At 46.7% G+C, this 13,305-nt stretch overlaps 1 protein-coding gene across 1 annotated transcript; it reads left to right on the plus strand.

Moving 5' to 3' along the window:
• The first annotated feature begins 2,270 nt into the window (after positions 1-2,270).
• On the plus strand, positions 2,271-7,522 carry PROP1 (PROP paired-like homeobox 1). The gene is made up of 3 exons (XM_032464918.1): positions 2,271-4,383; positions 5,547-5,779; positions 6,513-7,522. Exons 1-3 carry the CDS (start codon positions 4,275-4,277, stop codon positions 6,849-6,851), a joined length of 681 nt encoding a protein of 226 aa, XP_032320809.1. The 5' UTR covers positions 2,271-4,274; the 3' UTR covers positions 6,852-7,522.
• The last annotated feature ends 5,783 nt before the right edge of the window (positions 7,523-13,305 follow it).

Below are 13,305 nucleotides of genomic sequence, written 5' to 3' on the forward strand. Positions count from 1 at the left end.
AGAATCTGTATATAAGCATATATATGTGTGTGTGTGTGTGTGTATATATGAATCACTTTGCTGTACATCTGAAACTAACACACATTGTAAATCAACTATAATTCAATTTTAAAAATACCAAAAAAAATGTTTTCTGAAGATTTGGCGTCAAGGTCTCCTTGTGCAGTCAGAGCAGTCTAAGGGGTCAGAGGGTCCTGGAGGAGCAGAGGATGTTAGGGAGGAATGAGCGTATCCGGGAAGCCAGGATGCTTTGGCAGTTCAGGGTGTGGTGGAGTACTTGTAGCGACTGAGAGGCCAGGATTTCTTGAGCGTTAGAATAATCACTGTATGGTTGTGGTGGGTCAGAGCCACTCTGGACTGTCTGTGTGTTGGAGGCAGGGAGAGAGTGGTAAGTGACCAGGGTGCCTGCTGAGAAGGCCAGGGCTGGGAGTCAGAGTGCACTGGAAGGTAGGAGGGTCCCGGACCAGATGCCCTGATGTGCCAGTGCACAGTGGATGGCCAGGGGGCTTGGGAGATCAGGCTATGTCTTTACTTGGTTTAAATGCCATATGAGTCATGTCTGTGAGATCAGGATGTCTTCTGGGTTGGGGTTTGGAGGGTTTAGTGGTTTTTCAGCATCAGCATGCCCTTTGTAAGATTAGACCCAACCGGGGTTTCTAAATGGACAGGAAGGAAGGATACCCCTGCGTGCCTGAATCTCGTCAGATCAGAGGGTTCCTTCTGGGGTCAGAGTTTCCCAAATCTTTACCATGTCCTCGTGGGTCTGGCTGTCCTTAAAGGGTCATAGAGTCATTGTGAGTTCAGGCTATCGTGTAGACTATAAGGGGTTTTTTCCCTGTATATATATATATATACACACACACGTTTTTTCTGAAGTATAGTCAGTTTACAATGTTGTGTCAGTCTCTGCAGACTGTAAGGCATTGAAGTCCAAACTTCTTGGTGGCCCATGTGTCCTAGAGAGTGGAGGTGTCCTTTGTGACCTAGAGATTCAGGAACATGACTGTTAGAATGACTCTGAGGGCTAGGGTCTGCTGGGGACTGTGTTGACAATGATAACAAAGAAACATTTTCATGTGTGTGCACACTGTGTTCAAGGTGCAGTCCTAAATGCTTCTCTTTTATTAATTCCCCTCAGGTAGGTGCAGTTGAGCCTCACTGTTTGTAGTCCATATTTGTGAATTCACCTAGTCACTAAAATTTATTTGTAACTCTCAGATGGAATACTCCTTTGCAGTGTTTTTTAGCATTTCCGTGGTTTGTCACAGCTGTGCGTGGGGGTTAAAAATTTTGAATCGCCACATTCCCAGCTGAGGTCAAAGAAGACAGCTACTTTGCTTTCTTGTTTTAGCTCCCACTCCGTAAGCGATCTCTGTTGGTGATCTGTTTAGTGGCAACATTTCATATTTTTGTCTTTTAGGAGTAATTTTGCTGTTCAAACTGGCCCCCAAACATAGTGCCGAAGTGCTGTTTAGTGTTCCTAAGTGTGAGACGGCTGTGATGTGCTTTAGGGAGAAAATAATCCTTGTTGGGGCATGAGTTACAGGGCTGTTGGCCATGAGATCAATGTTAATTAATTTACAACTTATATTAAATAAGGTGTCTCTAAACAGAAACACACACACAACAAGATTATGTATTGATTGGCTGACAAAAATGGTGTAGTGTAGCCAGAGGCTCACAGGAACCCATTTCCCCTGGTAGCAATGGTTCAGTATTCACTAATACAGTGTGTGTAGGGACTTTGTGGAACATATTACCTTAAATAAGGAGAACGGACTGCATTATCATCCCCAGATGACAAAGCTAGGACACAGAATGAACCCAGCATCACATAGCTGGTGAGTGACACAGCTGAGATTTGAACCCAGGGCAATCTGGCTCCAGAACCTCTGTTCTTCCCCACCACGCCATCCTGCCTCTTGTAGAGTGACAGAATCCTGGGTGTCAGTCTTCCCTGAAGGTCAAGGTTGGGGGTGGGAGTCAGGATGCCCTGGAAGACCAGCTTCCTCTAAACATTCCAGCCTCCTGAGAGAGAACGGTATTCTGAGATGTCACGTCAAATTTGTAGCGTGTCAGTGTCCTTGGAGGCAGGGCTAGTGGGTCAGAGTTTCTTTGTAATATCAGAGTGTCCTGGGGCAGTCAGGCTGTTTTGGATGGTCAGAGTTCCTTTATAGGGTCAGGGTATCAAGGCAACAAGAGTATTGGAATTCAGTGTTTCCTTGTGGGTCCAAGTTGATGGCATGGGTCTTGAGGGGTCAGGGCTCTCATGGGGCTCAGGATCCTCTAGGAAGTCACAGTGTATCCTGGGGTAGGGGAGAGGGGTGGGCTACTTGGATCAGTGCTTCTTGACTTTAATGTTGTTATGAACTGAATGTTGTGTCTTCTCCCAGTTCATATGTTGAAGCCCCAACCCCAATGTGAGTGACGGCATTTGGAGACGTGGCCTTTGGGAGGTGATTAGGGTTAAGTGAGACCATGAGGGTGAGGCCCCCATGATGAGATTAGTGTCCTATGGAGAGAAGAGAAACTCGGGTTGAGTTTTCTCTCCATCTTGTGAAGACACAGAAGGTAGCTGTCTACAGTCCAGGAAAAGAACTCTTACCAGGAACTGAATCAGCCGATGCCTTAATCTTGAACTTCCCAGCCTCCAGAGCTCTGAAAAATGGGTGTCTTTCATATTTTGTTATGGCAGCCTGAGCTACGAGACAAGTGCACAGTCAGTTGTCCTGGGGGTCTTGTTTCATTGCGGATTCTGATTCAGTAGGACTGAGGTGGGGACCCAAACTGTGCATTTCCAACAAGCTCCCATGTGCTGCTGATACTCGTGGATCCACGGACCATTTTCTAAGCATCAAGGTCCTAGAAGATAGCCATGTTTTTCTGTCTTGAATTGTCAGGTTGCTTTTAAAGGATGTGTGTGGATTAGCACAACCTTGGGGATCACAGTCCTGTAGGTACTGTGCATTTCAAGGGGATTGGGGTGTCCTCGTTGACTCAGGGTACCATGAGATTTCAGAACTTCACGGCGGGGGGCAGGCGGGAAATCTCCTAGTCTCCTAGTAGAGGTAGAACGTTCTAGGTTTCACTGCGTCCTAGAGGATCCTAGAGTCCTATCTTTAAAGGGTTGGAATGTCCTCGGGGAGTCAGAATATGCTTCCTAGAGCTAAGTAACGACCAGAAGCAGGGGACTGTGGGTGTCAGGGTGTCCCGACTGCTCAGGGATTCTAAGGGTTTCCTTGAGCAATCAGAACGTCAGCATGTCATGGGAATCTCAGGGTCCTGCGGAGTCCTGAGGTCCAGGGGGATCCGGATGCACCTGGAAATCAGATGCTCTTGAGGGTCAGGGTTTTCTGAAGGTCTGGGTGACTTTGGAAGTTCACGGAGTCCTGGGGGTTTCGGGGTGACATTTGGGGAAGGAAAGCAGAAAGAACTTGAGAACTGTGGTGTCCAGGCGACTCATCCGATGGTTCAGGTTGTCCTGAGGGGGTGTCCAGTGTATTCTGAGAATCAGGGTATCAAGAAGGGGCCAGAACACACTTGTGTCTTTTAGTTTTTTAGTTTCCTGGAAGCAGGTCTTTGGGAATCACCCACATGCTGAGATTCTAGGCAGGCCCTGCTCTGGCCCCCATTTGCACCTCCTCACCCCCTCCTCCCATGGGGGGTTCTGAGGAGGGGTCTCAGGAGGAATGCATTTTCTCCCCCTTCCCCTGCCTGCTCCCAGGAGGGGATTTAACAGGACAAAAGAGTTTGGTCCTCTGGGAATACGAGCTCTTGGCCCCAGTCCCTGGACCCTCCAGCAGAGCACCTCCCCGCATCCGGCTTGTGGTCCTCCCCTAGGAAGGGGGCTCTGGTGACCAGGCAATGATTGGATGGGCCCACGGGGGCGAGGAGGAGGTCACTGTTCCAGGGGAGCGAGGTGGTGTGGGATTGCAAGCTGGGGAAGTAGGCAGCTAAGAGCAAAGTGGGAGAAGGGCATCCCAGAGAGAAGGGGCAGGGAGAGGAACGTAGAGACAAAGCCAGAGAAACGGGGTGAGGGTGAGACAGACGGACTGAGATGATACTCAAGCAGAGGAATGGGGAATTAGGAAAAAATTAGAAAAAAGGAGCAGGAGAAAAAGATAAAACTATCTACACAGAGAGACGGGCTCGGAGACAGGTATAAACAGAGGGAGAAGGAGTAAGGTAGGCACAGAGGGGAGAGAAACAGAAAGACGGTTCCAGAGTCAGGGACTCAGGGACACGGGACCGGCTGTCTGTGGTCTCTGTCAGCCATGGAAGCGGAAGGGAGGAGTGAGCCGGGGAAGCAAAAGAAGGGGCGAGCCTGCAGCAGCCTCTGGCCCGAGAGCTGCCCGGCGGCTGGGACTCTGGCCTCCTCGGTGGGTGAGTGCATCTCCGGGGCGGTGGTTCTGAGGAAGCAGCAGGCATGGGGGCTCCACGCCCAGGCTCTTGCGGGGCCACGGTTTACCAAGAGGGAGGTGAAGAGGAGAACTGAAAAACCAGAACCCTAGAATGTTAAAAAATAAGGGAACTATAGAAAGCATGGGGCCGTACAAGTCCGTTGCTTTACAGAGTGGGGGACCGAGGCCCTGGCATTGATGAGACGGTTGGCAGCCCACGCCACCGCGGTGGGACGGGGGCGAAGCTGAAACCTGGCTCCTCACTCCTGACCTCCTTCTCCGAGGAAAGGAGCTGGAGGGGCCGGGGCTTTGGATCCGAGGAGAGCAGGGGGCCGAGGTGGACAGTGAGCACTGTGTGGGGACCACACCCCTGGGTCCCCATGGGGATGGGTGCCTCACTCCAGACATCTTTTCTCAGTGCATGCCTTCCAGGTGTTTCCTTTCGCCCCGTTCTCTCTTCCCAGGCCAGCTCTCAGACTAATTAGTGTGGGGGCTTAGTGAGCCTGTAGGGAGGAGAGGCAAGCCTTTCCCACGAGCTCAGGTTCCTACAGCCTGGTGGCCGGGCCAGGGCAGGGCTAGGGGAGAAGATGAAATATATGTGGGGAGGGTGGGTCTGAGCAGAAGAGGGAGGACCGTTTCATCTTCCCAGGTGGAAGGTGTAGGATGATGTGGTTGAAGGTGAGCCGTGAGAGCAGGGAGCAAGCCATGGGGGTCTTAGAGAGCCGGGCAGTTGATCACGGTGTCAGAGCAGATGGGAGATGCACAGGGTGAGACCCAGGAAGGTGGTGTGCGTGCTCAGAGAGGTGGAAGGCTGTGGAGCGGGTGCCTTACCTGGGAGTGTAATAGGAAGTGGGCACACAGCGGAGAAGTGAGGCAGAGAGACCATGAGCACCCAGGACCAGCGAGTCTGAGGGGTGGACTTCCTGTGGAGAGCGCAGCCTGGGTCGGGCTCAGGGGACTCAGAGGTGACGTGGGGCCAAGGCTGAGCTGGGTGCAGCTAGTCATGAGAGCTGAAGGGGGTCTGGTCAGGGCAGTGTGTATGAGCAGCACACGGGGCCCTAGAAGAATCTGGGGGTCCCAGCATGTGTGGTCCAGGATGGCTGCGTGGGCCATTCGGCAGCAACCCCTCCCTTGCCTCCTCTTCAGAGATGAGTGCTCGGCCCTACAGGAACCTGTCTGGTGCAGGAGCGGGGAGACCAAGGCCTTCCCCGCCAGGAGGACAGAGGGCTCGGCCGCACTCCCGGCGCCGCCACCGCACCACCTTCAGTCCAGCGCAGCTGGAACAGCTGGAGTCGGCCTTTGGGAGGAACCAGTACCCTGACATTTGGGCCCGGGAAGGCCTCGCCCGGGACACAGGCCTCAGCGAGGCCAGAATCCAGGTGAAGCTCCAGGATCCCCTCTTCCTCTGGAAGAAATGCAGGTTCGGGGCCCAAGAGCTGCTGGGGCCTACCTCCTCAGGGGCGTTCTAACCCGGAACGAAGTCCCCCAGGACAGAGCCCCACCCAGCAGGCGGTATCACCTCATCGGCAGTGGGATGTCACTTGAGTTCCACCCTAGCGCTGACTTGAATTTCAGTGTCTACCCCCAATCTTAGCAGTGATGTGAACGCCAACAGAAGTTCAATCCTAACTGTTCACATACACGTGTAACCTGGTCCCTAACCTCAGTCCGCCTGATGCACCCTCAGTCCTAACCACAGAGTTAATGAATCTTAAGTATAGACCCTAAGCTACGTCCAGCCTGGTCTGTGACAATTAAACTCACCTGTAGTCTCAATCCCGAATACCTCTAGAGCAGACTCCCCGTCCTCGGGGGAGGGAAGATGCCCCTGTGGCATAGTTATCACTTTCTTGTTGGAAGCTGACATTTCTCACTCCCCTGACATTGCAGCAGGGCAAATTCAGACATGGTGTTGGGGGCTGGAGGGGGTCTCGCTCCGGCACTAGGCCTGGCGCAGTCATGCCTTCTGCAAGAGCTTTACTTCCTCTGGGCTGTGGGAGAGGCTTCTGCCCTCTGGCGTCTTCCGTCACTGGCGGGAGAGGTCACGTGTGACAGTGCCACCCATTTGAGAGAGCGGTTCTGATGTGGCTGTTCCCCCCCCCCCCACCCCAGGTCTGGTTCCAGAACCGCAGAGCTAAGCAGAGGAAGCAAGAGCGGTCACTGCTCCAGCCACTGGCCCGTCTGTCTCCTGCCGCCTTCTCCGGTTTCTTGCCCGAGCCCCCGGCTTGCCCGTACCCCTACCCAACGCCGCCTCCACCAGTGGCCTGCTTCCCTCACCCCTACAACCATGCCCTTCCCACTCAGCCCCCTACAGGGGGGTCCTTTGCTCGCGCCCACCAGTCTGAAGACTGGTTCCCTGCCTTGCACGCAACCCCTGCTGGTCATCTGCCCTGCCCCCCACCCCCACCCAGGCTTCCCCTCAGCCTTGAGCCACCAAAGTCCTGGAACTAAGGGTAAACAAGTGCCGATGAGGTAACTTCCCAGCCTCTAGCCTCGCAAAACACAGAGGAAACTGGGCGGCTTCCTTTCTTTCTGGGGGCAAAGTAGAAAGACGGTGAAGGGGCATCTCAGACATTGGGAATGTTTAAATGGGAGCTCAGGATGAAAGCTCACTGAGGTGATTCATTGAGTGAATTTAGGGAGGTGAAACTCCTTGGAAGATACAGGTTAAAGGCCCCCAGTGGAGGTGGCCGGTGGAAGGGTGGGAATGACGGAGGCAGTAGTTGCTGCTGGTAAACGGAAATGGAACTTCGGGGGCTTCACTCATGGACATCACGATGAAAGGTCTTCATCCCCTGGGATTTAAAGTCTACCTACCCATCCATTCCCCATCACCCCGACTCGAACCAGCCATTAACTTTTCTCCCTTCTCTCCTCGAAAGAGCTTTTGAATTTCGTCCTCTCCTTTCCATCCCAGCAGACACTTTGCTTTTTCTGGCCCCATATTTCCTAGTTAATCCTCCTCCTTGGTTTCTTTAGCTCCAGTCCTTTCAACGACCAACAGACCTTGCAAATTTGATCATCATGGAAGGCTCTCCAAATGTCTCATAAACAATAAATAAATAATATCTGATTTGCTTGGCCTATAAGAGTCTTCAGCATTGCCGTCAACCTAACTTGTAAGTCAACTGTGTGCTTTAACACCCGTGATTTTGTAATCAAGCAAGAGCTCGCGTGCCTGTGGCGCAGAAAGCCACACTCTGACAGCGGACTTCTGCAGTAAAGTGTTTATGGCGGGGCACCAAGCAGTGGAGTGGGGGACAAGTCTCAGATCCACTCCAACTTGGTCTTTGAGTTGGGGGTGTTTTTGAAGAGGAAGAGCAAAGAAGCTGGGATTAATCATCCTCTTGTGACATTTCTGAATTGCAGTTTCTGAAATCGGGATGTCTCTGGCTTATGATTTCTGGCCAGGTGGTCCGTGGCTGGGGGAATCTGAGGGCTCTTCTTGCCCTGGGGAAATAACCTGAGTTTGCACATTAATGATGATATCTCTAATAGCAATGCTAGTACAGCAACGATGTTGTCAGCAACAGCAGTGTCAGTCATTAAGCATGTTTAAGACAATAGCGGTTTTAGCCACCTGACTCTGCTGAGTGTTCAGTGAGCACAGGATTGAGGTCAGAGGGGGTGAGCAAGGGAAGAAACTTTTGAAAGGAGAGATTAATCATGCACTTGGTAAGGGAACTCGGTTTTAAGGAGGTTTCTGATAGAGAAAAACAATTTGACTAAAGGCAAACTTTTCCAAGGGCAAACCCTGAGTCTTGAGACTCTTAAGAGGTCATTCCCAGGAAAGAACTTGCTGTGAGTGCCTTAGTCTGCGCTCTCCCGACAGGAACCCGGTGTGGCGTAGTTGGGGGAGCCATTTCTACATCCTGTTGCTTATAATGTACTTGTTTTACTGGTGATTTACTTACTTTTATGTAGGCCTACCTCGCTTATTAGCAGGTCCATAGAAAAATTCTGAGTAAACAAGCCTCTAGGGATTTTATGTGCAGTTTTTAAAATACACATTATTTTAAAAAATCTAGACTCAAACCCTCTGTAATACACAACTGCACTTGCATGTAATTATCTCCTTGGCCAGACTGCCTTCCGGAAGGACAGTGCTGGTTTGCATCCCCCCTCAGACGTGTCAGTGTCAGTTTCAGCACATCCTTACTGACCTTGATCGGTTTTGACAGTTTGTTAACTGAGAGTGATGCCTCCTTGGTTATTTTTTCAGTTTTCATTTAATCGATTGCTAGCGAAAGTTAAAACAGTTTCCTGTTTATTGGCAGTTTACGTGTTTCTTTCTTTTCGGCGTTGCTTCTCTGAGTCAGTTGTGTGTTTGTGTTATCGATCTGCTCATCTTTTGTTAGTGCTGCAGAGCTCTGTGTGTATTAGGGATCTGAATACCTGTTCGTGTGTCGTAACTATTTTGTTACCATATGGTTATTTGTTTTTTAGCCTTTCTAAACAAGGGTTTCCTGAGAGGATTAAGCCCTAATGCAGTAGGAGCCTACTGTGTGTAACGAATTAACTTCTGTTTTCAGCGTCTAGAATGGCACCAGTTACGTAGAACGGGCAGAATTGAGAAAGCAGTCAGTCAGTTCACTTCCTGTGTTCTGTGGTTCAGATGAGGAACCCCAGGTGAGAAATCACCCCTTGTTTTTACTGGCTCCACCTATGCTTTCTTCATTATTTGGATCAAAATATTATGCCTTGAATCATCTGGAATTTATTCTACTTTGTGCAGTAAATTAGTCATCTAATTTCCCCTCAACCAGCTAGCTAGTTTTTCCAATATAATTTATTTAATAGTTTAACACTGATTTGTAAAAACTTTTTTTCACACATTAAGTTCTCACATGGGATAGTTGTAAACTCCTAATTCTTTTCCACCAGTTAGCTTCTCTATTCTGATACCAGTAGCCTAGTGTCTTAATTACCAAAAAGTAAGGATTATAGATACCTTTAAAATGTTACATTTTCTTATCTAAATATGAGGTGTTCCCTGTCATTTTTTCCAGACTTCTCTTATGTCTCTCAGGAAAGTTCTTGGATTTTTTAAATAAAACAAATCTTAATAGGAGTCTTATAAACTACAAAAGTTATATATGCTCTTTGTAACAAGTCAACTCAAAAGATTTTATGTACGTATCAGACATATATATGAATATATGTATATATTAGCCTGGATTAATCACAAAAAAACTCGAGCAAAAATTTTTTTCAGAAAAATACCTTCAATATATCATACCATTTATATAAAGTTTTGAATATGCAAAATAACTTAAAAGTGACAAAAATTTTAGATGTATATTTTTGCATATTAAATATTAGAATGCATATATATGTGTGTGTGTGCATATGTATATATGTATATATATATATATATATGTATATAAAGTAAAATTTGAGAACATGCAGTTTCAGGAAGGAGAAAGCACAGTGTGATCCAGGAGCTACACAAAGGGGTATTTAATTCTTCTGGGGGTACTTCTGTGTTTGTTACATTAGTTAGTCCTAAGACTTTTTTGAATATCTGAAATATTTCATAATAATTGTTCAAGTTAAAGGTCTTGTCCATCAATCCCCATTCAGCTCAACATGAGGTAATATTAATAGTGTGTATCTGTCTGCAACTTATTACGCTCATAGAAAGATATACAGACATACACAGACATACATTTTTCCTTTCTAAAAAAAAAAATGGGATCCTACCATTTGTTTGTTATCAAAACACACACACATACATATATATATATATATATATATATATAGATGTATATAGATACCTTTCAAGTGGCTCATATAGGTTTTATTGCTTTTATTCTATTGACTGGCAATTTCATGAGCTGCTTAACCATTCCCCTATCAAGAGTTGGTTTGATATTTTGGTTGGTTTTACCACCACAAATACCAGTATTAGTGGATAGAGGGACCCCCAAATTGGAAAACCCACCAAACAAGTGGGCGCCCCCCACAACCTAAACATGTTGTCCACCGACTGAGAAAGAATTCTCAATAGAGGCTTAGGGACAAAGTAGAAAAAAAGAAAGCTATTTTATTGCTCAGAAAGAGAGAAATAAAGGAGCCAGCAGCCATGAAGCCAGCCAAGACAGCTCCAGCGCCCTATCGGGCCACAGGGTCTTTTATTGGAAGGCTCTACAATCGTTATCTTAATTCCAGTGGGGCCAATCATCTTCTACTATTGGCTCTTTCCTCCTGTGGCACTAACCCCTAAAACAGAGACTTCTGTGGCGAGGAGAAAAGAGAACAAAGAAAGACATACTGGGCTATGTCCTTGGGATGGATGCAGCAGTTGTGGAACATAAAATGTACTTTTGTAATGCTATGTCCTTGGAACCAAGGATCCAGCTGCTGGGTGAGAGAAATAACCTGCTTTTTTTTTTTTTTTTTTTAACAGCCTGGCATTTTCTTTCCCTTGTTGTTAATCAGCCAGGGTCAGTAAGCCTGCCTAGCCACCTCTTTCACCACTGCAGTTGTTTCATTAAAGGATAATTCTCAAAAAAAAAGGTAAAATCATGACACTCATAGATATGTAAGTTTTATTTAACTCATTATTAATAAGGCAACGATAATGATGTCAAAGCCAGTGCAAAGGACAAAGAACAGACATATTTATAGATGAGGACTACAGAAACGAATGGAGGCAAAGTTGGCTTCTTTCCTGGTAGAGGAGGGAAGTCAACTGACCTTCCAGGGGACAGGATTTATTTATATGTCTATAGACAAGAATTATTTTGCATTCCTATCAGTTATCCACAATTTAGAGTTGTAAATTAGCTCAAAGACAAAGAAAGCCTCAGTGCCCACAAAGAATCAAAATCAAATCACCTGGAAAGGTGAGCCCTAAACAGCACACAGCTTTCCACTGAGTCACATTGTCCTCCTACACGTTCCTCTGGTACAGGTGCTTTTTACTTCTATAGGACAGACGACCCAAGGTGGGATTGCTGTGTTAAAGGGTTATGTGCATTTAAAATTGTAAGAGACACCGCTTGATCAGTTTACTAGGGAGTTCGAGATCTGCAGAAACTAACTACTACACATAAAATAGATAAACAAGTTTCCTCTGTACAGCACAGGGAACTATATTCAATATTTTATAGTAACCTATAATGAAAAAGAATATGAAAACAAATATATGTATGTACATGTATGACTGATACATTATACTGTACACCAGAAATTGACACATTGTAACTGACTATACTTCAATTAAAAAAGTCTGCTCTAGGGAAGATACTGTCAACGTAATGAGAAGACAAGACAAAGACTGGGAGAAACTCTGCAAAAGAATATATCTGATAAAGGATTTATCAGATATTTTTATTGGGTAATATTTTATCAGATATTACCCAAAATATACAAAGAACACTTAAAACTCAACAGTAAGAAAGTAACTAACTGGATTAAAAAATGGACCAAAGACCTAATAGACACCTCACTGAAGAAGATGGCAAATAAGCACATGAAAAGATCATTGTATGTCCCACAGCATATGTCACTAGGAAAATGCAAATTAGAACAATGAGATATCTCCACGTACCTATTAGAATGGCCAAAATCCAGAACACTGACAACACCAAGTGTTGTCAAGGATGTGGAGCAACATACATTGCTTCTGAAGGGAATGCAAAACGCTACAGCCACTTTGGAAGATGATTTAGCAGTTTCTTACAAAACTAAACATACCCTTACCATATGACCCAGCAGTCAAGCTCAAAAGAGTTGAAAACTATGTCCACACAAAAACCTGCACATGGAAGTTTATAGCAGCTTTATTCAAAACTGCCAAAACTTGGAAGCAACCTAGATGCCCTTCAGTAGGTGAACTGATAAACTGTGGCACATCCAGAAAATGGAATATTATTCAGCATTAGAAAGAAATGAGTTATTACACCATGAAAAGACACGGAGAAACCTTAAGTGCATATTACATAGTGAAAGAAGTCAATCTGAAAAGGCTGCATACTGTATGATTCTAACTATATGACATTCTAAAAAAGGCAAAAGTATAGAGACAGTAAAAATATCAGTGGTTTCCAGGGGTTAGGGGTGAGGGAGGGATGAATAGGCAGAGCACAGAGGATTTAGGCAAACTACCCTGTAATGGTAGACACGTGTCATTCATTACACATTTGTTCAAACCTATAGAATGCACAACACCAAGAGTGAACCTTACAGTAAACTACAGACTTCAGGTAATTGTGACATGTCAGCTGTAACAGATGCACCGCTGTGGTAGAGATGTTGATACAGGGGAGGCTACGATGTGCTGGGGTAGAGAATATACCAGAAATCGCTGTACCTTCCTCTCAATTTCGTTGTGAACCTACAACTCCTCTTTATACCTTCTTTGTCTTTTTAAAACAAAACAAAACATAAAACTAGTCACCTCTCCCAATCTTTGCACACTAGTTCTGTGCTAGAGCAGTCCTTTACTAATTAGTTGGCTTGCTCTCAGCCTAGGGATCAGATGGATGAGAACGTAAGCTCTTCTTAACTCTTTTCTGGACATGCATCTCGGTTGGATCTTATGTTGCTTTTTCAGCTGCTTTCAAATATCTTGATTTCCCAAAGTCTCAACGCAGCCTCCCCTCAGGGCTGTAAATGGTCTACCCGCTGTTTCTACCTTTAATGCCTGGCCCAGGGTGTCTGTGGGACGGCGGTCTACCCACAGCTTTCGTGAGCAGCGCCTGCTACTTTTCCCCACCTGAGTGCCAAGTTAGACAAACTTGAGTCCAGTACTTCTGGCAGCCCTCATACAAGGCAAAACTTTACAGATAAAGGCTTCTGTGTTCCCTCTTGATTGGAGCAAGGGAATTGGGAACTCAGCTTTGACTGCTCCAGACCAAGACCTTGCCGCACTGAGGAAGGGACAGGTCAAGAGCAAATA

The sequence above is a fragment of the Camelus ferus genome, chromosome 22 (assembly GCF_009834535.1).
Source record: "Camelus ferus isolate YT-003-E chromosome 22, BCGSAC_Cfer_1.0, whole genome shotgun sequence".
Lineage (NCBI taxonomy): Eukaryota > Metazoa > Chordata > Mammalia > Artiodactyla > Camelidae > Camelus > Camelus ferus.

Bases quoted from the DNA above. Each gene is read 5' to 3' on its own strand.
- PROP1 (XM_032464918.1), top strand. From the start codon at position 4,275: ATGGAAGCGGAAGGGAGGAGTGAGCCGGGGAAGCAAAAGAAGGGGCGA. The intron at 4,384-5,546 runs GTGAGTGCATCT...CCTCCTCTTCAG, and splicing joins GACTCTGGCCTCCTCGGTGG to AGATGAGTGCTCGGCCCTAC. The intron at 5,780-6,512 runs GTGAAGCTCCAG...CCCCCACCCCAG, and splicing joins TCAGCGAGGCCAGAATCCAG to GTCTGGTTCCAGAACCGCAG.